We start from the raw sequence: 26,059 nt of genomic DNA on the forward strand, positions 1-26,059 counted from the left end.
TAGAAGGGATATTTTTAGACTATGCCAACTATGTGTTGCCATTAGCAAAGTGTCAGGCAAAAATACCATGTTTTTGTCTTTGTCTTGTCAAGAGTATGAATGCAAGATGCTTCACTTATCTTTGGAGCCTGTAAAAACGTAAAAACGTCTGTAAATGATACCTCCTAGATTTCTACTGTATATATTAAATATATTTCATATCACCATTCGTTATTTGCAGTAAAATTTGCTTGTTAGGATATCACAGCCCACACCGAGGAGAATGCTGTGCATTAGTGCATGCCAGGAAGTTCGTGGCCCTGTGCAGGAGTATGGGAGGTGAGTGAGCCGTGCCTCTCCCAGACGGTACGAATGCCGTGTTTATAGTGGCTGCCTGCTGCACCTTCCTGGCTGCTGCTGTGGAGAGAGAGGTATTTATGGGTGTGGGTCACAAGTTTATGGCTCTTGCTCCCTGGCCCAGCAAAGGACCTGCGCACAATGAGGCAGAGAGTATTTCTAGCTTTAGTTAGTACAGAGTGCATACGGGGACCTATTTTGGCTAGATAAAAAATAAACTTAAGATTGACTTTCCGAAGTACGTGTGCTCCCATTTGACGCTGGATTTTACTTCTGACAAAAAAAAAAAAAAAAAGTTTCTAAATTTAAAGGTAGTAATGTCGAACATTGGATAAGGAACATTGTATTTTCTGTCATCTGAACCTACTCAGTACAAAATAGATTTCACATTATCTCTTTACCAATACAGTCATTTTTCTCTGATACCAGTGAAAATATCATTTCTCATTCTACATTTTTTTCATTATTTCTTAGCACTGGTTTGCATCCTTTGCAGCAGAAACAAGAGAAATCTGTGACAGGGCTCCTGAATAGGAGAATTCTTCAGTCTTGCACTATTGTATGTGTGTGTAGCTTTCTACTTCAATTTGTCTCATTTTTGGAAAAAAGCTGAACAAATATTTTTTTTATATTTGACCCTAGAAGAGTATATAAAACCAAAATGTTTTCCAAAATTTTACAGCTGAAAAAAGTTTCTCCTTGAGCAGCAGAAATATTGATCTGTGATTTTCTGGCAGTATGTGCTTGAATGCCCTACACCTCTTACTGCAATACCTTTCCTAATGAAGATATTCTCTAAACCATTCATTGTTCAGAGCCTTATTGTCCTCAGTACTCCTCAGTGTTTCCATCTACTGCCAGCTGGGTCGGGATAGCAGGTAGGCAAAATGGTGAAACAAGTTTTTTTTTTTTTTTTTTTTTTGTTTTGTTTTGTTTTGTTTTGTTTTGTTTTTGTTTTGTTTTTCCTAGAAAAAGTAGAAAATCATGAACAGACACTTTCTTAATATGAACAAGGGGATTGATTAAAATAATCAGCATTTCCAATCCCCTTTGGCAGTAGCTATTGTCTAAACATCATCAACAAAGCATATTGTAAATGAGCTTGTGAGAGGAAGCAGCATAGTCATGTTGTCATCATTTCACTGGAGGCTGTTAGTAGTCAGGAGATAAATTTGTCAGATTTTGGTTTTACTTCATCTGGAAAGATCAATTTGGCATGATTATCAGTTAACATTGTGGATTTCCAAGTGTCCTTCCAGTTTGAAATTCACTTCTCTTTGTCATTAAAAAATGTGAATGACTTTTTAATTTAAATTACAAAGATTTGCGTCCAGGTTTACCTTACTAAACAAAGAGGTGGCAGTGGCAGTCAAAAATGTCTTTTAAGATGAAATAAGGAAAGGATAACTGTATTTTGATGACAGAAAAAAAAAATCAGTACTGTTTACCGGTTTTAAATTTCCATCAGTTTTCTTCCTACAACTTGCTGCTGCTAACACAAGATCATTTTAATATTACAAATGCAATTTTTCTATGAATGTAAACGTACACTATATATCTGATGTAAATTGTTAATAGGTTTAAGAAATTATAAATACAAAATTCCACTTTGAGCAGTTTATCAGAATTAAGATATGTGCGTGGTACTACTGATATCTGGTATTTATTCTGTTTGAGCTAAAAAAAACCCACAGTGTAAGCTTTTTGCTAGAGGCTATTTCTTAAATCTTACTGTTACCATGGATAATGCAAGTTGACAGTATCTATAGTTGAGGGGCAAGTCATATGGAGTCTGCATTCCAGGCTGCATTTTGGCAGGCAGAGGACAGGTTGGAAATGCTTAAGCAGAATGATCAAGTTTTCCTGCTTTTAGATATGGGTTCGTGCCAGGCGTGTGTGCAAACAGCCAACATACCCCAACCAGGCAGTGATCTCTGACGTAGAGTATCTGAAACGGTGACTGTAATTGCAAGCTGTGTTACAAATGACATCAGGTATTACAGCCAGAGCCTCTCCAGAAGTGTCTCTGTGTGTGAATGGAGAAACATTCTGTGTGACGGGGAGGCCTCATGGCACTGTTTGATTTCAAGACCATACCATGAATTATTTTGAGGGTCTGTGAACGGGTGTGAAGTCCCTTGGAGTGGAATCATATCCACACATGGCTCAGCTACATTTCCAGTCTGGCTAAACTATGTTAGAAAATTTTTTGTTGCTCCTTGTCTGAACATGGTTCTGCAACTGTTTTTGAACTTTGCTCTGGGTGGGAAGCTGGGCTGTAGCCAAGGATTCCTGGTTTTCCTGTTTTAGTCATGGAATTATCGCTAGTGAGAGGAATCAAAAACTGTGGCCTCCAGTGAAGCTGGGAGCCTGTCAGGGAGAGTGTGTTGGAGAGGCTTTTGCGTCGTATTGCCGGCTGTCACAGTGGGAAGGTCTTTGCTGCTTTGCTCTGTCAAAGTAGGGATTTGGGCTGCAGGGACAGTGGGGCTGTCGGCAGGGCGTCATTAACGCATCCCCTCACCAGGCCCGAGTTGTTCAGACACAGGGGGACAGAGCTTTCTGCTCCTGATTGCCAGGCGGCCTTTCCCAAAACAGCGCAGGCCTCCTCCCTGCTTCTCATCTTCAGAGTTCACTTCAGGACTTCGGTGTGCCCTTTGTTCTGCCCGAGTGATCCTGGAGAGGGCTGGAACACAACCAGCAGGCCGCGTCCTGCAGCTGGCTGGAGGTGGCCTGGAAGAGAAGTTGAGAATAGGGGGGCAGGATGAAAGGTGGAAGAGAAATGGGAAAACCGTGAGGAATATATTGATTTAAGGGGGAAAGTGCAAGGAGGAAAGTCAGAGCTGACGGTGATGCATCTTGCTGGGGTTTATGGAGCCAATCCCCTGAGAGCATGGAGCTGGGAATTATTTGGGTGCTAAATGGGGCGTGAAGTCCCTGTTCAGAAGGGTGAAGGAAGGAGAGCTCTGCCTTCCAAATGATTAGGAAAAAATTCAGCAGGTACCATACCTGTGAGTGAAAAACATTGCACAAAGCACAATATCAACATACCCAGAAGGCAGAGATTTCAGTTAGCATGGACTTGCAAGAGAAGTGGACTTCTTAGCTAGGTCACCCAGGTGAAAAGGACCCCAGGGTGTAATACTGGCACGGGATCACAGTTTGCAAGGAGTGTTGTTTTATCCTAATCTTCACATCTGAGACAAAGATGCATCAGGGATGGTTGTAAAAACACGCACTGCTCTGTAGACTGGGAATCTCTTGGGGTACACTGTACTGATGCTACTGGTGCTTTCATTTTCCTGTGCGAGGAAACCCTGTGCTTTGTAAAGTTTCTCATACCTGATTAATTTTAAGAACTGCATCAGATAGTGCATGATGGCTGTGCTTAAATAAAACATCAGCTAAATCTTTGTGCAATCTAATTGGGGAGAGGTTGGGGAGAGATGGCTGATTTTTCTTTAATACCTTAATAAAACCTTTTGGCATAACTGTGGCTTCTAGTTTCACTCAATTAAGTGAACAAGTCCTGAGCATGCACAAAGACCTATATTTAACTTGCAGATAGACCTGAGGAGAAATTAAGGGCAATGAAATGAGACTAGCTACTGCCAACAGGGAATTAAAATTGAAATATGATCAAAAGTACAACCTCTCAGACTTTTTTGTTTCTTTCTTGTATTTAATCAGTCATCTTAAATAGAAGTTGTATCTGCTGCTCTTACTTTTCTTTCCCCCCCTCATCGTCTTGCAATATTTTGGTGCAGCCCACAGTCGGGAGGCTGAGTGCCCTGCACATGCTCACGTTCCCATCTTGCAGGGCACCCTGCACAATGGTGGACGAGCAGCTGGAGGTGAGGGAGAGGCAGCCAGGGGCTGGGAGGAGCGGGCTGGGGCTGGTGACATCCCTGGGGGAGGAGGTGTCGTGCCTCTGCACACCCCCTTCTGCTGGCAAGGGACGCCCAGCACCAGGAGATGCCCCTGCACGATGACTGGGGCTGTGCAGGTGCCAGCCCAGCTCCCACAGGGACCTGTCCGTGCTCACCACTGCCTATGAGCTGCAGAACTTCTGCGGTCAGTTTAGCCCACCATTTCAAGAATGTAGAGCCTCTCAGCTCCCATCTTCCCACACCCGTAGCAGCTTCTTGGTGCTCCACTCATCCATTTCTTCAGTTACTCTTACTGAGTGCTCACTTCTGTTTTCTTCTGCAGCAAAGCAGGTATGGGCATAGTCCTGGGCACAATGTATGGCGTTTTAAGTGTTGAAATCCCTGAAAAAAAAAATCCATTAATGAAATCAAAACAAGGAATTTCTGCTACATTACTCCTGTAGCTCAGTCTTGGCAAGGTTTGTCATATCTGATCTGCAGTCTCTCCTGTCTGTGAGTTTATCTGCCTAGAAGTAACAGGTGACAAATAGGAAGTTTACAGCTGAGAACACCAAGGCAAGTTTTCTTTATTATTAAAATTTAATAACTTTAAATGGGCATAGACTTTTATATTGCCCTGGCTTAGTGAAGCTGGAGAAGGACAAGGTGATTTGCAACAGACCTTGTGTTACCATCTTGGGTTTCATGATTTTGTAGGGTAAGGAGCACATAAGAGATACTTTTACTGTTCATCAGTAAATGAGATGTTATTTTGTGACCAGAAAGCAGTTTGTTTAGTCTTTCCAAAGGAGATTTTAAGTACTGTGATGGCAGTACAGTAAATTAAGCAGCAGAGAAAAAGGCATTCAAGATAGTTTCCTTTACCATCTAACCTAATCAGTCAGCTACAATTCCTGTTGTGTAACTACATTGCAAGTGGTAGGTTTACAGGGACACCTGGGAAGTAAGGGAAGGCCCAGAGAAGCATTGATAAGAAGTAGTTATGGGTGCTTGCTTGACTAGTAACTACACAATGGCCTCTTAGGTGGAAGGAGTTCAGCAGCCAAAGAGGAATAAAAGTCATCTGGTAGGAGCTTTGTCATCAACAGATATTTGGATAAATTTTATGTGCTAAAGGGGAGCTTAACACAGCAGCCTACAGATCCTTAAGACATTTCCCAGGGGAAAAGGATTAACAAGGACAACACTGACATGTGATAGCTTTTGATTACTGGATGTTGATAAATGTTAATAATTGAAGCTTGCATGAAAAATCACAGTTTGACTTTTATATAAAAGTTAAAGATGCAAATCCACAAATATGGTAGTTTTGCAAGTCATGTAATGCTTTATTATTCATACAACATATAACAAATCCTACAGGATAAATAAGGTTATACTGTGAAACTTTTTGTCTCATGCAAATGTTTTCCCTCTTGGGGAAACTGTGACAGGCATAAAAGGAGGCAAAGGGGAAAAGGCTACTGTGCAAATCCTTTTCCTACAGACAGCAGTGCCCTGCCACAATTCATAAAATGCCTAAGTGTAGGGAAACCCGGATTGTCTCCAGCTCTGGATTTAGCCACCTAGCCAGAAATTGCTGTGTCTTTATACTTCCCATCAGCAATAACAAATATAATAGGAAGTGCTCCATAGTTTCTAGCATCATGTCCTTTGTTTCTTTTATTTTTGAAGTGGGGAGCACAGGGCATCCTGTCAATATAGTGCTGAATGGGTCTTGAGAATACCCCCCAAATGTTCAGAGGGACAGTTTGTGGCTCTGGGTTTGCCCCACGACTGTCACCTCGCAGGAACTTTTCCAAGGTTGTTTCTCCTGCTCCTCCAATACCACAGGCTTCTGGCGGAGACCATTGCTGTGGGAACTGGCTCCAGTGCTGGGAGCAAGCGAGTCACGGAGCCCTGTGGTGGTGTTGCTTCATCCCTTCAACGCACTGCTCTGCTCCAGCTTGGTGCCATGTACGTGCAGTGAACAAGCTGGCCTTAGATGGTGCTGTAATAATTCCCCGGCTGCCACAGTCAAAATTACAGCGTCTGAAGTATTCCTTCCAGATACTCATCAAAACATGAGCGTGTTCTTGCCACCAGCAGCAAATCTGAGTCATGGCCTCCATGCGGCCGAGGAAGAGTCCATCGGCACTGCAGCTGGGGAGAGCTGGGCCACAGGCCGCGCGGCGCCTGGCTGGGACGTGGCCTGTGGGGCAGGGGACAGGCAGCCCCGGCACTGCTGCTGGCTGGCCTGAGCCTGGCCTTGCTGCCTCATGGCCGTGCGCAAGCCCAGCGCCATGTCAGTGTGGAGGGAGGAGGAGCGGCAGAGGCGAATACTGACTGGGTGAACCAAGGCGGCACTTGCCTTGCGAGGGAGCGCATGGATAGGGTTGTAAAACGGAGAGGAAATGAGGTGCAGTGTGTGGAAACCCTGCAGTTTTAATGTGCCCTCACACTGAAAGCAGTGCAGGGCAGGAACTTGTTTACTCGTAAATCCACTGAGACCAATTTGCATTTAAGTGCCACGGCCCCCTGGGACTCGGCTTTGGTAGAAGCAGCAGCAGTCCTTCCGGGGCTTCTTTCTGGTCTCCAGACAAAGCATTCTGCTTGTCGTCCCTCAGTCCCTCCACTACACTGCCATCCTTGATGTCATCTTCCCCACTTCTCTCTGACCTATTTTTGCTGTTACGAGAATTCAGTTGATTAATAATGGCACATTTGGGGACAAAATGGGAGTAATGTCTCAGTCTTGAACTCTTGCTCGTATATCACCGTATTAGTAAGTCATGGATAAATAGATGTTGAATACTCGAATTAGGCATTCTTCCCTTTTCTACCACCTTCTCTTTCTCTTCAGGTTTTAAGCTTTGTGGAATAGAAGATGCCATCAGACTATGGGGATTGCCAGAAACTAATAATAATTAAAATTCTTTGCTATAAAAAGCAGTGCACACTGTTTGAGCTGAAAGCATTAGAACACTTTCCAAGAATTCCAGCATATTAAATTCTGCTGTGACATTTGACTTACAGCATGTTAATTTTTTTTTCTGCTTCAGTGCAGTGTAATGACAGCGAGTTCCAGTTTTGTAAATAAGTTCCCACACAAATTCTTCATGACAGCATGTGTGGGAGTTTGCATAATCAAGAAGGAATGTTTCCTTCTTCTCCGTGTTTCTGTACGAACCTGTCCCCATCATGACGAAGACGTAAGCCAGTGTCTCTGTGAAGAAAAGTGCCTACCTCCCTGAGCTGCTAGTTCAGCATTTAGTTACCTGCGCTAGTGTTCAGAAGTGCTGTCTTCCTCACTGGCCTCACTGATAGGCAGATTGAAAACAAAAAAAGGAAACCCTTTTGTAACACTGAACAGCATAACCCGGTTGCAGCATTTGACTGGGCTGGCTGGCTCAGGGTGCTTTGGTGGCAACGGAGCTTCGGGACTGGCGTAGCTGCTTCCCCAGGGATCCCCCCATGGGCACACTGACGTGAGCACAGCGCGGTTGCCTGCGTTGCAGGCTCCTCAACACCAAACCTGCACGCCAGCTCTGAACGCCTTGTGTGCCCAGTGCTCTACAGACAACATGCGCATCACTGAGCTAGACTTCTCAGCTTAACCCTCAGGTGCAGGACCAGAAATCTTTCCCTTGTTTAGCCCAGTGGAATGGGAAAGAGAGTGGAAAACGGAGACAGAAGGGTCATTCTCGGCAATTAGACACCGCCTTTCTCTAGTAACAAAGTAATTGCCTATTATACAAGTGAATTCAGATCAATGCTAGCAGTATTTTCAGTACCTTGACCACACCACAGACACACGTTGTTTTCTGTGGGCATGGTCTCCATAATTCTGTCACATTTTAGATGATCATATCTAAAGGCAGTTGTGACATTTTCATGTGCTAACTAACACATCAGTATTTGTTCTGCATTCCTACTTTTGGGGGATGCATACATGTTCTGTATATAAAATTAACAGGGAGATATGCTAATGTTTCTTTTGTATTGTCTGTTCAGCTTTGAATACTGCGTAGCACACTATAAGGTGCCGTGGCATATCACTTACTTATAAATGACTTATGTGCTTCTGATATTACAGTAGGACTGATGTGGAAAATGCCATGGCCATCTGCAGAGTGGAAATCTGGAAACAATGTAATACCATATGCAGCATCCACTCATTCCACATGGCAGTGAAATCAGTCTGAAGAACAGCACTGTTCGGCTCAAGCTGAGTACTCTCCAAAGATGAGGGCTATAAAATGATTCAGGCTGATGATAAAAATAGATTGTAATAGTGCCTCCTGTGTAAGTCTGAAAGTGGCTGTGCAGTACCAGGAAAGCGTTTTATACCAGCTCTTTAAGATGTAGAAACATTAAAAATGCTAGTGTTATTCTGAGGGAAATGACATGGTAGTGACAAGCAGAGCAGGGCTTACAATGGACTGGGCAGCAGCTGGATTTCTCTTAAGCTGCAGCACCTTCATCTTCGCACGCAGTGGACGTGCAAAAGGCAGCATGAGCCTGGCCCTCACTGTGCAGCCCCGTCCTGCTCCTCCACGCCAGCCGGTTCCCCCTGCGCGCTTCCAGTGGCTTGACCCCTGTGCAGCTTCAGTTGAGAGAGTTGTATTTTTCCCTTCAAGAGGCCAGGAGAGAATTCCCGTGAATGCTTGATGCTCGGAGGCCCGTGGTTTGCAGCTCCCATCACAGAAGTCCACTGAGGAGATGACCAAGTACGGCTGTAGCATTCTGCTGATGTACACGACGAGCTGCCATGACCCTGGGCACGGGCAGAGTTCAGGCAACACAGACAGGACTCAGAGCCATTTTCGCCTTCCCCTGTGCTGCACCTTCCATCAGAAATGAAGTGCAGCGTCTGCCCAAGGAAATACAGGTAGAAAAAAGCGTAATTTTAGTTATTCAGGGACACCTGTTGAGTTGGGAACTGAGATGGAAAGACAGTTTTGAAATTCTTTGATGCTACTCCTGTGCTCAGTGAACAAATTTCACTGATTCTTCCACAGAGCTGGTGTTAGACTCTCATTATTACTGCAGTGCACGAATGACCAGCTGCTGCCTCCTACCTTTATTTCCAGCTGATAACTCCTTTAAAAGACAAAGAAAAATGAGTTAAATAGTATCCTGCCAGTTCTCTCCTTTCAGATAATGGCCATGGTTACCATACCACTGCAGAGCAGGGAGAGGGATGTTGACAGCAGAAGGGAGGCCTTACTCACGCGGGTGTGAGGGAAGGCGTACAGGTGTGGGACAGTCTTGTAACTCCAAGACTCTTAACTGATTTTGGTGAGGACCTCACTGTGGGTGAGGTGCTAGCAGCTATGGAAAAAGTGATAGAATCCATTCCTCTGAACAAGCATGGGGACTCCTGGTCTAGAATAGAATTTATTTTTGTATTGAGGGCTTCCCAAAATATCTTTGTTTTGCTCTGGGATTGTTGCCAAGAATATGTTTTTCTGACATTTTGTAAGTATACCTGCATCCTTAGATAACATTATTTTTATTGCTGCTTAAAGCTATTTACAAAAAGAAACAGAAAGAAAGAGGTATAAGCTCTAACAATGTAAGTGCAGAAGTTTCCTAGCAAGACAAAAGGAAATGACAGAGATGGTGAAAGGAGAACTGGATTTGAAATGCAGCACAAATTACTGCCTTGCAACATTCATTCCAGCATGTGAGTTTGCTACAGTGGAGAAGAGAAATATGATTGAAATGCTAATCTTCAGATCAGGTAAAGAGGAGTTTACAGGCATCGTGTCAAGGTAGGAAGTGATTCAGTAGGTTAAAGGCAGCCAGAGAGTTAGATATTGCCAAAGCAGCACAAATGAGATGCTATCTGGGGATCAGAAGAAACATCAGAGAGAACAGGAATGAAAAAGTAGATCGAGCAGATGAGGAGAGATGTCTAAAATCAAAGTTGCAAAATCACGGGTGTCAATGAAGCATTATCAAGACATGTTTCCAATTCTATTTGGAGATATATAAGAAAATTGTGAATGTAGCAAAGAAATGTTTACCGTAAAAAAAACCACAGCATTTATATAACATATCCATCACAAGACCTTGAAGTGCTTTACAAAGGTTCTCTTATATCTTATTTTTACTTTTTAGGTGATGAAACTGAGTAAATTAAGGAACTTCAGCAGTTACGCAGAAAGTCAGTAGCACAGCCACACTACAGATTAAGAGCCACTACATACAGCAGTCTAAATGTGAAGATGCTAGAGTATACTCTTTACCATAAGGTAGCTGGTTGTCTCACAGCTGACATTTGTGTGTGACTAAACCACAACAATGTTGAGCTGCTGTATTATTGTCCCTTCATTACCTGAGTTCAAAGCACCACAAAACTGTTTCCAAGCACTGGTAAACCAATGTCAAATTTTTTATCAAGACAGCTTGCTATTCCTCTTTGTATTTTGTCTGCATTTCACAGCATATTATAAGTGGCATGTCAGTAAAAAATAGATTCAGTCTTGCCAGTAACAGAAAGCAAAGAAGGAAGCAGCAGCAGTTGGCTCCCAGCAATTTTCTCTTGGGAACAAGTCTGAACTGAGGCAGCTTTAGGGCTCTTCAGTTAAATTAGAGTTTTCCTTCAGTTCTGTACATGATGGGGTTGTTCTTTTAAGGACACCACCATTTTACAGACATTTAAACAGTTCAGAGTAGATACCAGTCCACATGCCACAAAGAGAAAATACCTCTCAGTACCCTATGAAAGAAAGCAGAAACATTCCATGAAACACTTGAGAAAACTGTCTCTGGCTGATAAGTCTTTATCGTTAAGGCACAGAAATCTTGGGGGACGTGGCCAAGGGCCATGGATATCATACAAGGAACAAAAGCTGCTTGTTGTGGCCGTCCTCATTACTGGGATCATAAGGCAGAGCTGGAATGTTGCTTTGCTTGTCAATCTGAACTGCCCACTCCCTCACAGCTCTATACAGGCTGAGTCTTAGACATTGTTTACATTTTGGTTTCAATTGTTGGAGGCTTTCTCCATGAAGCTTGTCTGTGTCACTATGTTGTAAATTCTTTGCCACTTTACTACTGTAGTGGATTTGGTTTGGTCTGTTAATTAAGTTTATGTAGACAAAAGTAGACCTGGATACATTCCAGTCCCCAAAACAACTGTTTCCCACCTTCCAGCCCCTCGTTTTAGCATCACCTTTTTGTTGATTCTCCTGTATCTCATAGTCATTATCTCTCTGATAGGTGCAGTAGCTTCTTTGCATGGTTTAGCAGTGCTTCCTCCGGGTGGCTTGTCAGAACTGGGGAGTGGTGCTGGCTGTCCTGGCTGAACTGGGTGAGAGGATGAACAGACAATCAATGAAATTATTCTTTGGCATCATGATCTATTGCCTTCCAGTAGTGCTCAATCTTACAATCCTTGTGCTAAAATCTCAAACATATATTCTGAGGAGAACAACAGCAGGATGCTGTGGACTTATTTTGCAAGGCTCCATTGCATAGTGGCCACAGCAAAAGGAAGCAAAAGTGGTTTAATCACAGGATAACCATGCAGTGTGGACTCACGGATCACATGTGGGTTGCTTCGCTCACCCACCAGGAGCTCTAAGTGTGGACAGGCTTTGGGAAGAAACCAAAAAGTGCACAAGTGTTTGTGCAAACAGAGAGTCCTTTTTTCTGTAACTATCAAAGCAGTTGTCTCCTTGGCTGCCTGATCATGAGGATGGCAGTGCTTTTACTGTTTTGCTCAAAGCTGTAAGCAACCTTCAGTGATGTGGATAGTCTGAAAATATGCCAGACTTATGTAGTGGCCTTTAAGGAAAATTACTCACTGGAGCCATTTATATGAGCTTATATTTGCAAGGAAAAAAGAAAAAAGAAAAAAGAAAAAAGAAAAAAAAAAGATGCTTGGCTCTAGCAGTATAGATCTTAAATCCATAAAACCAAAAATACTTGAACTGTCTATGCTTGGGTATTGCGTGATGCTTTGAGGAAACGAGGTATTGATAATAGTTTGCTGAAAAATGTAACTGTAGAGAATTTGGAAGTAAAAAAAGTGTGTCTTAGTTGTTCAGTTTCTAGCTTCTCCCTTTTGGTTCCTGTCTCCAGCAGTTGTTTTACTCAGTTTTGCATGCAAATTCTTTTGTTTTCACGTTAATTAGCTTTTAAAGACAGGAGAAATGCTCAGATAGGTGTGTGCAAGGCTGACCTGTTTTTAGAACTCGTACAGTTGCTCTTGGAGAAAGGAATAAGGAAAAAACCTCTAAAAGCACACTGTTTGCCAAATGGCAGTAATGCCTCCTGTCAGACAGTGGAAGGGGGAAAAAAGGCAGAATAAAGCTCGCTGTGGTTATATAAGAAGCTGGAAAAAGTGACCTCCACCAGAGGTGGAAAGTACTTCAGAAAGCTAGCTAGGGAGTTTGAAAATGTACAGAACCTAAAATTGTATTCTGTTGCAAAAACAAGCTTATACAGAGGTGAAAAGCCTAGCAAATCCTAATTTTTACTGGGAAGAAGCAGTAATGTTCGGATCAGGGCATAATTCAGGTCAGAAGGGACAGGAGAGCTCCAGCCTCCTGCTCAGGGCTGGCTTGTCAATGAGGCCAGACCAGGTTGTTCAGCCAGTCTCATCTTCAAAACCTCCAAGGACAGGGATTACACGACTGTAATGCTGAAGGAGTAACTGAGGTGATAATATGAATAAATTAACAATCAGTTGATGTTTTGCAGTACAGTGCAGCTTTCAGAAAGGCCCAGGCTGTACTGAACACGCACAAAGCAGGTGCCGGGGAGCAGAGTGGGGGGCGGCACTGCACCAGGAGGCAGCGGGCGTAAGGAGCACACCCTCTGCACTCCCGTGGAGGGGATCCGCAGTGACAAGGCTTAAAGACACTCCGTCAGGAGAGAAAAAAGAAAAGAAAAATGGTAGCAACTGGATGTACAGGTTGCCTGAGCTTTTAAGAATGAGCCCCAGTATTTAGGTTAATTTTGTATTTTTCAGCTGCAGTTCTACAGCAGTGTTGTGTGTTTGTGTAGCACCAGTTAATTTCTAAAGCACTGTAAAAGCTTCTTAAAGGTATTAATTAGGCCACGTAGCCTCCTTTTGATGTTTTACTGATGTTCACAGAAGTTAAGCGATTAACCCCGGGTCGGAGAGCATGCCTGTGGCAGCTGTCTGGTAAAAGCCAGGCGTTGGGGCTGCTTGGGTCTCAGCAGCCCCCTGAGGAACAGGCCACAATGCTAAAGTCACACGCGAGAATTCTGTGGAAAACCAGTATTTCCTTCTAAAAAGCCCCCAGAAAATGCTTGGAAAATGAATTTTGAGAAGTAGTATGCCTCATGCAGTGCATTTTAGACTTTTTTTCCCATCAGACATGTAACACAATAAAGAAGAAGAGCCTAGTAAATGTTCTCCATATTCAGAAACCCATAAACTAGGAAAAAGAAGAGAAAAATGAGAAGTTGCAGAGCTGAAGGGATGTGAGGCTGGCTAGTGCAGTCCAGAACTTAACATCTGTATCCTGCCGCTGCTAAACATGGGTGTAGTCGCAGTTGTTTGCTCTCTCATTGCAAAGTGGAGCTTAATAAACATCCCTGACAATAGAAGCAGGTATGATTTAATCACAGCTGTTACCACAGACAGGACTGTGCCAGTTATGTTTGCATTGCATTTATATTTACACAAACAAGTTTGTTCAGAAGAAAATTATCTGTCTGCGAATCTATGCTTACATCAAAGCATGTCTATTAAATACTTCTTCCATATAGCAGGGAATGGAAATGGAAAGATTTTATCATGAACTACATCCAATACTTGTTTAAATATTGAAATGAATGTTAAAAATAGAAAAATCAGACAATTATTGGATCATCTTATGATTAAATGTTTCCACAGTCAGTACTGACTTCACTAGAGAGGAGAGGGCAGAGGACGCCTCGCACACCAGCTATCACATTGCTTTTGAAGGTTACTACAATATTTGTCTGGCCCATTCCGTGCTCTGCTATGCAGTCAGAAACAGATTTCTGTGTTTTCAAGAGCTGTTCAAGCATAATTAGAGGCTCAAAATGAACTGAAATCTCAGCTGGTGACCCAGCAATTTGTTTTTGTGCTGCAAGTCATCCGAGATTTATATGTGCATAACTTTGTGCTGGAGTAAGGGGATATCCTCAGTTCAGGTACTCTGTTGTACCCCTATTTTTAATCAAGATATAATGCAGTCAGTGGCCAGCTGTGTGTTGTCTTCTGCCCCTTAACATGTCCAAATTTTTGTGGCTGCTCTACTTTGTCCCTCTGAGGCAAAGACTGCCTTATAGCCGTAATAACGTTATATAGTGGCGTGTTTATTTCATTTGCAATACATGCCAGCAACAGGGTTGTTGGTAGAAATATGAGAAATACAGAGTGTCGGGCTCTGCTGGAGCCCAGTGAAGGTTTCTGGGGTAGGAGCTGCGCCCAGGGCTGAGGGCTGTGTGGGTGCAGATGGAGCGAAGCAGGTCCGAGCGGGTGCCTGGGGAAGGTGCCTCCAGAGGCAGCGCGCTGATTCACTGCGTCCTTTAACCGGCTCTTACGGGAGGGTTTTGACAGAGTCCTCTGGCAGAGGTGGAGGCTTCCTTCCTCCCCAGCCAGCTTAGGGATGTGGCTGAGCAGCAGCAGCGTCCCTTCTGCCCGGCAGCTGCCCCCTCCGCTGCTCAGCAGGCATGCGGTAAGGGGGCACCACCTGCGGCTGGCTGCACCCACTGAATCCACACTGAAATTGCTTCCAAACAGCTTCACATGCATGACTTTCAAAGGCATCTCTGTTTCCATATATTCAAAGAGCCTTTTAATGGTGGAGTGCATATGTTGGCTGAATTAATTTCAATCTCAAATACAAGAAACATCTCTTTAAAAACAGGGAAGAGGCTGATGCTGTGGAATACTGCTTTTCATGCTAAGTAATAATATGAATTGTGGTAAAGAAGACTGTTCCCAGGTGCTCCTTACTTTGAGACAGCTCCTTTCCACCACACCAGACTGTACTGGTAGACCACTGACCTTCCTCACTATTCATGTGACAGGTTTTGGATGGAGAGCTGGCGGAGGGTGATGCAAACTCCTCAGCCAACTTAGCCTTGAGAGGTCACTGCAATTAGGTTTGCAGTGACGTGGGGGCGTGATTTAGGTATCTTTAAATTACACAATCCAATCCAGTCCGATCACTTAGAAACAAAATACAAATTTTTATATGAATTATTATACGTAATGAAATTTTTGTTTGGAAGTTTAATTCAAGTAACAACTTTCACGTGCTCAGCATCGAACCTGAGTCACAATATTAAATCACGCTCTGATAAGATCTCATTACCTGTGTTGTAGCCTTGTCGAGTGCTAACACAGTGACACGTTCTGAAGCTGCATTCATCTTGTTGCTCTTTTGCCTTCCTAGCAGGTTATGCAAGATGGGGCTTGTGCTGCTGGAGGGAGGCAACACTGGTCACACCCTTGTCTCTGGGCCTTTCGTGACCATGCATGGGTAAAGCTGACCCTGCATATATATGAACAAAGATTTTGCACAGCTCAGAATTTTCTGTTGTTTTTAATATACTGAGGGCAAGAACTGCTGCATTATCCCATGCCTTTGCAAATATAATGAGCATCATATGTGATTAGTAATCCTCGTTGAACATGTTTACGTAGGTAGAGATCATTTCACTGATTTTCCCAAATGATGTAAACATTCAGTGATTACCCCTTTAGATAATTTCTGTGCCAAGACCAAGGAGTGGGTGAACAGCAGATGATGCAGATGCAGCGCAGGCCAGGGCACAGGGAGGGGAGGCTTCATGTGAGCCATGGCAACTTCTCTACTCTCTGGCCTTCACAGGGAACACGGTTTCCTCCTCCGCTCTGCTGTGAAAATCACTGCCAACCTCAGTTGCTGCCTCCAGACTACAGAGCTTTTAAAGAGAAATGACTAATTATCTTCATAATCAATTTGTCAGCACCATTAAGGCCTGTGAGGGTGCTGGCACAGTTACAGAATTGGAAAGAGGAATATGAATACTGGAAGACAAGTGTATTAAAAATCAGGGTGCTTTCTTCTGGTAAAATGTTTTGAGGTGTTTTCTCTGGTTACTTAGGGGCTAGGTTTGCTCTGTTTTTGCATGCTCTTGGCATATATTGTTAAGAAAACAAAGAGATGCCCAGTTGTCCAAATAGAGTATAGCTATCCTGATATGAAACCTTAGAAATAGTTGTCCAGTAGTCCATGTCTGAATGGCACTAGCACAAGAATCCGATGTTCTGAGCATTGCCAGCATGGCACATCGTCAGGAAATAGTCACAGGGCTTGCTCCAACCTCCAGGTGTGTAACTGGGCCTTCAGGAGGAAAAAGAGAAGTGTTTCAAGGGCTGCCCCTTCTAATGAGAAGCTTTTGAAACGCTTGGGAAAAAAGTCCAAATGAAATATCTGTGTAAGAACTCTGTCAAAACACTTGTTATATTTCTCATAAGAAGTCATATAAATCACATCAGTATCGAGCACCTTGCTTCCAGTTACACATTTAGTCATCTTAAAGCAAAGAAGTACCAGAGTTATGTGACTCACAAAGACTCTGACACTGAGCAAAAATGTCTTCTCTCCATTTTGAAAAAAGCTTTCAGAAGGACTTGCTAGCTAAGGAGTGAGATTTATAGGCAGAAGCTGTATCTTTATAACAGGCAAGCTTTCAGGCACATGTGAAAGGCAAAGGCTTCGAGGGACCAAAAACAGCCGCAGACTGGACTTTACAGGGAAGCTTTCTTTATTGCTTGTCCTTGCTTTACCTGCTCTGAGAACAAGAAGCATTTCGTTCCCTAGGCTCTTGCTTTAGCACCTTTCACAAGGATTAAAATCTCACACGTTTAAAAAAAGATATGGCAGTTACAGTTTTCCAGCTTGCGCACTGGATGGAATTGACAGATGTGTAAAGAAAAGGTTTAGCTAGTGAAATGGATATAATGGGCCCTTGTCGGTGAAGGCAGTGCTACCTAATAACCTAGAAATGTTAGACATGAGAAACGCTCACCCAGATGTGGTAAATAGTGTCTGCCCTTGCCCAGTGCAAGCACAGGGAGTTTGAACAGTTAGCTGTGCAGTGTAAATACTTTTGCTTTGAATCTTTCTGGGCTCTCTGTATACGTTTATCTAGATTAAAGCATTGCTCTGATTAGAGCCTCTTGGCATCACCATGATGGAGGTTGTGGCATCTGGTCTTACACAACAAAGAAGGTTTCTCTGGTAATGCAACAGAACCAGGAAAAATTCTGGCTGCTTATTTCTTAGATTTAAAGTTGGAGTTTGAGATACACCCTTAGTTACATATGTTTGTCTACTGAAATGCGAATATTTTCTGAGTAAGCGAGCACACCACCAGCTTTAGCCAGCTGAGATCAGAGTTGAGCCCCTACCTGGAGACAGGTGCCACCACTGAGATTCTCTGAAGAGCTCCTGGTCTGGCAAACGTAAATCAATTTACAGATCTGTATGCAGTGTGAATGCCTGGAAAGCTGGAAAACCCAGCCAAAAAAAGTCCCCATTCCTGCCTCTGGGCTACAAGAATAATTTTTAGCCAGTATCATTTTTGTTACTCCCCTACACAGTTAGCTTGCTGCAGCTATCAAGGAGGTGAAAACAGGTGCAAGAGCAGAAACGGGTGATCAAGTAACATTAGAAAAATGTGCGGCCTCTGTCACATCAGTGTGTGTTGCCTGAGGATTTCACGTGCTGTGACATACCAAAGCCCAAAAGTCAACCTGTGACGTTTTTCTTTCCTGACAACAGCAAGTCAGGAAATAATGCAATATCCTCCCATACTAAGCACTTTCTACTCTATTATTCTCTCTTGTATATTGCCATCTTGAAACTATTACATGAAATGAAAACATTTTAACTTCTTTTAAAAAACTTGTTGTGAGTTTTATTTGTATAATTTAAAAGATTAATATTAACCACAGTCTAACAGTTACAGATGAAACGTTCCACCAGGGTTTACTGCAAAACCACATGTCTCTGTGAGCTGGGTTTTGCTATTGTTTACAGGCACAGCTAAAGGCAGAATATGCAATATCACAGATAAGCAGATGTCTCCCTAGTTGCTGCACGCTGGAAGTGACTGAAGAGCACTTGTAACTCGTAAGATGAGAAGTGTGTGATGCTCAACAAATTTGTCTTAAATGAGATTGTTTCTGGTGGAGGGTGAGTTATTGAAACATGGAGTTAAAGTTCATAAAACTATGTTCTACCATAGTCTAATATTTGACAAGTTAATTTATCAGGTTTAATATATTTTTGAATGATAATGGCTTTGAGTGGGAGCCCCAGCAAAACCGTCGCAGACACTTGTGACAGCACTGTGCAATACAGTCGTCCAGAAATGCACTGTTACGAGAGCTGCCCGGGGTACTAGTAGGATTACCTGAGCTTCTTCCACTAACACAAACAGCAGTCTTTTTAAAGTGTTCTTCTTTTAACTGATTTTAACGTCGGGAAGTAGAAACAAAAACAAATAGCAAGGTGGAATGGGTACATAGCTCTGTGGGCGTGACCATCTGAAGCTTAATCACCTTACTTACCTCCTCTAAACCTTACCAAAGTCACTCCTATAAAGCAGGTGCTACTAGGACAGAGCTACCAACTGAGGTAAAGATTACGCTGGAATTACTGGTGTAATCTGGTGTTCCTGCTTTTAAGAACACCGTTAGTGCCTTGACTTGATGGAGTTGTGCATGTGATTTTTAGAATAGATGGAGCCTTCTGCCAGCTATAACAAGAAAAGTTAGAGCAAAGCAAGAGAGAGGGGAGTAGAAAGCTGAGTGGCAATAACAGGTGATTATAGCTTCTGAAGTTCCACAATTTAAGTTTCTACATTTCTGCAATTACACAATAAAGTATTTACATGAAGAGCTAAGAAGCAAACAAGATTGAGTTTTTGTGGTATTTGTAAAATTAGTTGGCAGTATAAAAATTTTCAGTGTTAGGTTTTCATGTTGAATATAGCAGTTTTCAGCCCATGGTTTCCTGTTCTGCATGCATGCCCTCTGATTAACCAAAATGAGTCACAATGCTTTCCTGCGGTACTCACTGCAACCGAGATATTTGCGTTCAAGAAACTGGAGAAGTGAAGTGAACTCAGGTTTCAAAACTCTCTGGGTTGGAAAGCCACACCTTTGCAAAACCCACATAGTTGGCTTCATCAGTCCCTATAGGCGGGGATTTCTCGTTGGGTTTCCAAGATCAGCCTTGTCACCTTGTGTTGTGTGCAAGGGTTCCTGGAAAATTCTGGGATAGAGAGGAGCTTGCCAGCAAGTTCATTAAATCATACAAATTTATTAAGCTATCCCTGGCCTGCCTTTCCAAAATGCTTACAGATTGTAAGAGACAAAGGTCTTTGTTTTGATGTGTGTTAACTCTTCGCTTTTACCCATCAAAAACACCTGTGCAGTTAATCTTTGGTACATGTCGCTTTCTGTCTGAGTCACATTATCATGCTCTCTGAAAGCAAAATATGAAAAATAAAAATTCTGGATCAATGGAGCATGGATGGCGTTGTCCCTGGTGTAATTGTTTATCTGAAGGAAACCACATCAGTAGCAAATTTATGACTGCTTAAGTTTTGCAGCTGTCTTTGATTATTTTTACTGTCCCCTCTCAACTAAATAAAGCTGGAGAAAGCAGAGCAGTACAGATTAAGTATATCTGACATTTTGACATCCAGTGGCTACTTATAGTGAAGCATTTCATAAAATCAGCCTTGATCAGCTGCCTTGCATTTAAAATACACAGTCCCATTCACAAAGTGTCTGTCAGAGATGGGATGTAGGATAGTTTTACATAACATTTCTGTAATAAATTAGCTCTGCTGTCATGAACCGAGATTAAAACTTACTGATAACACTTTTTTATGTTCCCAGATTTTGTCACTATACATAATAATATGGATGACAGAGATTCTCTAAGACCTGGCCAAAACCAAGGAGACAGAAAATCTTTTTATAAGGATATCCTAAAATAACAACCAAAGAGTGTTGCCTAAGTTCTCTTCAGCTCTACAGTAATAAACTCTTTTAATATTTTAAGGCTGAAAATAATCTTGCTTTGCCCCTACAACCTACTTTTAATTCCATTTGTACACTTGCCATTTGCATAGAAACTAAAATGATGGTCTCACTGATCAGAAAAACCTTGCAATGTGTTAAACCTCATAGAATTTTAAGGTAATAAATAAGAAATGGCAATGAGTTTAGAACATCAGGAGTTTAAGACTGGCTGACTGGCAAGACAGGTTGGGTTTATTCCCATTCAGGGCTTATTCAGTCTTTGGTGTGTACTTGAGGTGAATACTTTCATCCATTAATGAGAGCAATTATAGATGGTTGGGATTTTGTCCTTGTCTAACAGTTCTACTATGTGAGACGCAATGAGGTGTTGGAAGACTCTACTCACTGTAATATTGGGCAGTTATCTGCAGTGTTTTTAGAAGAGGGATCTGCAGCGGTACACGGCCTTTTAATGAGGAAGAAGATGTAGGAAGCAAGCTTTAACTGCATGGAAGTGGGAGGAAGATAAGAGTCGTTACTAGGCATCATTACTGCATTATTTTTCCCTAGGTACTTGATTCTCAAGACACTAAAAAATTGTAATTTTAAGCACATGAATTTCCTTGTGGTTTCTTGAAACCACTTTCTTATTCCTTGAGTTGCAAAAAAGGTACTTTATTCTTTTGTAGTTTGCACTGGGAATTCTGATTTTCTCTGCCCTTTTTATCTTCGTTCCTGAAACGCTGAAATCAAGTGGCAATTACAAACAGAGAACATACAGTGTCAACTGCTTGGCATCGTTGATACCACATAGGCATATATGTGGCTAATTTTCCCAAGACTACCTCAGATGGCAGCAAAAACATCTGATATCTTTGAAAGATCTTCTATGAATTGTTCTCTTTCTGAGCCACACGCACCACAAAAACCACAGGAAGTCGTCTCGGTGGTGGCTGTGGTTCTGCAGTTTCCTTCTTCCCAATCTTCAAGTGATCAAAACATTTCTTAAAATGTTAAATCAACATCAAGTAGAGAATAGACTTCCTGTTCTTGCAGTGTAACAGACACACATGCCATAAAACAGAAATAAGGATTCACACATCTGATTGTCCTTCTGTGGCCTTTGAACCAATTTAGGTTTGGGGCTTGAAGAACAGCGATTAAATAGTGATTTTATTTTTAGGTTTCCTAACAAGAAAATATTAACATACTTCTTTTAGATATCTCTCAGTGGCAGTTATTTGAAAGATATGTAAAGTACTGCTCTTCTTCAGCTGTTGAGTTTTCAGACAGTTTTCTCTCTGAAGACATGGATGTCTGTTTAGGTCCTGTTTTCAGGACCTAAAAGGGCAGTCACAGGAATATGATTTAAAGTTCTGATCCTCCATCTGTCTTCTCTAACAGATGGGACTTGGTATACATCCGTATCTGACAGAATGTACTCTCTATATATTGTGCATGTATATTCATAAACATTGATATGTGTGTATATATATGTATCGCTATGTATTGACACAAATGTATATATGGATAGGTATTTGCTGTTCTTAGTTTTTTTCAGGGAATTCATGAATATATTAGAACCGCAACATTCTTCAAAATACATAAATTTCTCATTTCAGAGGTGAATTTTGTAATACTTTATTAAGAACTTTCAAAGGAAGGTAAATAGGAGAATCATTCAAGGTTTATTTTATTTTATTTCATATATTTAGGCTATTTGACTGACATTTGACCAACGTGTGATTTGGCATTTTCAGTATTGTGATGGTAGCTTTGCCTGTGAGTAATTAGTTAATGAAGAGATGAAAAAGTTCTCCAGAAGAAGAATTTGAAATGGCAGCAGTGTGTTCCTGAACAAGAAAAAACTTTCATTGAAATAGTTTGTATCTCTTCAGCCACCACCAAGTGTGTACATTTTACCAAGGCTAAGAGAGGAAGACGGTGCTTCTAGCTCCTGGGGCTGATACCAGCAGCGGAGGCAGTCTCTCACAACTATTCAAAGGAAGGAGAAGGCAGGAGGGGAGAGAGGGAGGGTAGGAAATGAAGGAAGAAATAAAAGGAAAACAGAGACTGAGAGAAAAGAAGGAAGGAAGGAAGGAAAGAAATTCCATGAGTCTCTGTGGGCCAGAGGAGTTGTGTCCTCTCCCAAGCTGGCAAGAGGTCATCTGTGATCATCTTGAATCCGCTGCAAGGTGTTTTGAACCCCTAGCTAGCAGCCCTTCCTTGTCAAATAGTCTGCGTCCTTGTCAAATCCAGTGTGTGGATCTGTGGCCTTTTGTCAACCAGTGTTCCGTAAGATGATACAAAAACTGCACCTCCCTTTTTGGTGGAGCTTTCCTTGCTTTGTATTTTTTCCTTCATCTTTTTCCGTCTCCCCAATCTTTCTCCCAGAACTCACAGAAGTATTTTCTTTCCTGTGGCCCCTCTCATTTTAGCATCCATCTCCACCTCCCTGTGTTTGCACTCCCTGTGGTCCTCTTTCATTCCCTGGCCTCACACCTCCTTGGTTTCAGGTCTTTGATCTGTGCTTTCCTCTTGCCCAGACAGCAGGCATTGCCCCTGTCCATGTTCAAGGCAGGGCAGATGGAAGGGAGGGATTAGGAGCCTGCTCATTCTCAGGTCACTCTCCCCTCATTCCCTCGCTGAGTTTCTTTTCGTGTCTCGACACCTTGAAATCTTCCCCCTCCTTCCTGTTGTGATCTCAGCCTTTTCCTTCCTGCCTCCTCTGACAATTACGCATGTGATGTGGTAATAAAAAATGTCACATTCCTCCTTCAGCGTGTGTAGATAGATTTAAGAAAAATCTGAGGCTTAGTTACTTCTAGCAATGACCAAATAATAATAATAATAAAAAAAAAGGCAATGGAGCTTTTGTGGCAGGGTCAGCAGAGGAGCTTTGGCAGAAGGCAGTGCTACACCAGAGGAGAATTCCTGTGGGGACTGGTGCATCCGGAGCGATGCGTGACCGCTGGGCTCTGGGGGAGAAGGCAGGGTGCTGGGGCACTGCAGGAGCATTCGGGTGCCAGAGGTTCGGGATGGTGCTGACAAAACTGGTGTGCACTGGGGCGCTGAGGCTATGCTGGCATGTGCTTGGGAGAGGGCTGGCATGGCCCTGGCTCCCAGGGAGAAGGAAGGCCATGGTGGCCTTTGCTGCTCAGCGCCGCGTCCTCCTTGCTGCAGCTGAGGAGGTGGCCTTCCCCCTTGGTTTCAGGCTGCTGCCTTGGGAATTTGCTTCAGCTATTTCCTGGAATATGAATTTGTTTATTTTCAAAGGAGAACAAACATAAAACTCATACAGAAGCCTTGGGTAGGGCGTTCTTTGCGAAGCAGTGATTCGGATCAAGACATTGTTGCCTCTTTAGGAACTCAGATGCGTCTGAAGGCTGCGTGGAGGGAGCACTACAGCAGCTGGTAACACGTGAAAAGTAAAACTGCAAAACCTGAGGCCCTGATACTGGGCTTCAATAGCCACCAGTGTTCCGCAGTGTCCGGGGAGCGTGTGGTACTCCGGCTCTGACTGGGTTTTTCCTCATGTACTCTCCCTTCACTGCGGGCTGATAACACCGATGACTCCAAGTGAGGAATTTGATGAGGGAGAGCAGCGAGCAGTGGGGCTGGGGCTGGAGGCAGGAGCCCCCTTTCCGCTTGGGTTTTGCAGCACACCGGCAGGGGCTGGAGGCAGCAGGGCACGCTTGCCATGCCTCTCTCCTTCGTTTGCTTGTTTTGTGAAAGACACCGAAGCCCTGCGTGCCGTGCCGCGGTTCAAACCGCCTCCCGCTCCCGGGGGCGGCGGGCCTGGGGCCTGCTCCGGCTCCTGCTCCGCCTCCGCCGCCGCTCGGGGCGCGATGGGCCGGGCTGGGCCTGCCGGCGGCGGGGCACTGAGGGCCCTGGGCCGCGGCCACCCTCCGCGGGGAGATCCCGGGCGCACTCAGCGGGGTCCCGGAGGCCGGGCGCTGCCCGCACCGCACTTTGGTCAAACTTGAGGCTCCGCTCTCCTTCCTCCTCCTCCTCCCTCTTTCCCCGCCCCTTCCCTCGCCACCCGCCTCTCCCCTCCTCTTCCTCCTCCTCCTCCTCCTCCTCCTCCTCCCTGGCCGTGGGATGTTTATCCGGGCAGCCGTGTGAGGCGCGGGAGGCGGCGGGGAGTTTCTCTCCCCCGCTCTGGGCACTCGCAGGCTCGCACTCGCTCGGCCGGCTCCGGGGGGGAAAGAAGGAAACAAAATGTCTGCCAGGGCCGCGGCCGCTTCCACCAAGGTAAGAAGGCTCCGCCGGGGGACTCCCTCCCCGCTTCCGTCCCCACAGCCGCCCCTCGCACCGGGGAGCCCGAGTCCCGGCTGCCCGCGGCCGCCCGGCCCGAGGGGGGTGGGCGAGGCGGGCCGGGGCCTCCCCCGGGCGCCCCCCGCCTGCCTGTGGGGCCGGGCGGGCTCCGGGAGGGCTCCGAGAGGGGCCTGGGCTGGGCCGGGGGCGGCGGGAGCAGTCACAGGAGCGCTCGGGGCCGCCTGGGTGCCGGGCAAGGCCGTGCCCTTTTGTCTGGGGCCGCCACGAGGGGGTTAACCGGGGAGGTCCGGCGCTGCGGGATCCCTCCCGCAGCCGCCCGGCGGGCCGGGGCTGGGTGCTGCCCGGTGAGCAGAGGCGAAGGGCGGCTCTCCCCAGCGAGCCGCGGCCCAACGCCCGCTGCCGAGGTGCCGAAGGCGCAGGTGCAGGCGTGTGCCCTGCCCTGCCTCCGCCGCCCTGAGGGACGCCCAGGTTCCCCGGGACGCCCAACAGGTTGGTCGTCCTCGCCGTGGAATTAAAGGTTTGCTTTGGGACTGGCTCGGGTTTGAATTTGGAGCTAATTTCCAGCTGCGCTCCGCGAGCAGCCGCCGCGGCTTTGACGCGCTCGCAGCGGGCGTGAGCGCTGCCGGGGCTCGGCGTGTGGCGGCTGCTCCGCGGCGAAACCGCGGGGTTTCGGTGTGAGGTCACCCGCTGGAATGTGCCCGCTCCCGGGGAGCACCTGATCGCGCTGCCTCCCCGGGGCTGCCAGCAGGGACACGGCGCTGCTGAGCTGCTGGCTCCAAGGTGTCGTTAGCTGCCCTCGCTTTTCTGAACTTCCACCCCCAAATGTACTTTCCAGGCTTATTCCAAGCAATTGCGGCTTCCAAGTGCAGTTCTTCAAAGTTCAACGCTGGTGTTGACTTGCTGAGTTGCATACCGATTTCAGAGTGCTTTCAGAGGTCTCTTACTGCATACTGACAGGCAGGTATCAGCAGTTAGAGGAGTAATTTATTTTGGGTAATGTTTCAAACTGGTGATATCACATAGCTACAAAGAGAAAACGTATTTTTTTTTTACCCCATTTAAATGCATTTTTATTAATAACAAACACAAAAATGAAGATGTGTTGTTTGCTGTTAAAATAATACTTTTATGTTGGAATTCTACCACGTAAAGGATTGTGAGAAATTGCGTTGGCCTGAAGTTTGCAGATTGTTGTCTTGTATGAAATGAGGGAGCTGGGTTCCAACCTGTAGGACAAAATATTCTCTTGAAATATAGCTGCTTTCTGAGGTTCTGGAAAAAGGCACACATGCATGCACTGTCTTGCAATAGGAAAAAAAACACAACTAAATGCTGAAGTAATATCTATTTTTATTTTAATTTTATACTGGTGTGCAGACTGGTGTAAAATTGAAAGTTGCATCTTCCCATAGCAGCTGCCTGAAACTTCTTACAGGTCTTCATCATGTTAAATTGGCCCTGTGAGCATGTGTGCATGTATACAATAACAGCCGAAGTAATTATGCTGAAAGATATGTTAATTTAAGAATGCTGC

At 44.4% G+C, this 26,059-nt stretch overlaps 1 protein-coding gene across 14 annotated transcripts in view; it reads left to right on the top strand.

Moving 5' to 3' along the window:
- The window catches only part of TJP1 (tight junction protein 1), a 164,477-nt gene that overhangs the window by 60,291 nt on the left and 78,127 nt on the right, over positions 1 to 26,059 (top strand). For 3 of the 14 annotated variants that reach the window (XM_040569850.1, XM_040569853.1, XM_040569857.1), the window contains exon 1: positions 24,297 to 24,501. The exons of 6 other annotated variants lie outside the window; for them this stretch is intronic. In XM_040569850.1, coding sequence (XP_040425784.1) covers positions 24,469 to 24,501 — 33 coding nt within the window. In that variant the 5' untranslated portion in view covers positions 24,297 to 24,468. Of the gene's footprint in view, positions 1 to 21,988; positions 24,502 to 24,990; positions 25,015 to 25,360; positions 25,483 to 26,059 lie in introns of those variants that run through there. 5 more of the 14 variants (XM_040569859.1, XM_040569860.1, XM_040569855.1 and 2 more) reach the window with 4 other exon arrangements.

This window comes from Cygnus olor, chromosome 11 (genome assembly GCF_009769625.2).
Source record: "Cygnus olor isolate bCygOlo1 chromosome 11, bCygOlo1.pri.v2, whole genome shotgun sequence".
In the NCBI taxonomy this organism is placed as follows: Eukaryota; Metazoa; Chordata; class Aves; order Anseriformes; family Anatidae; genus Cygnus; species Cygnus olor.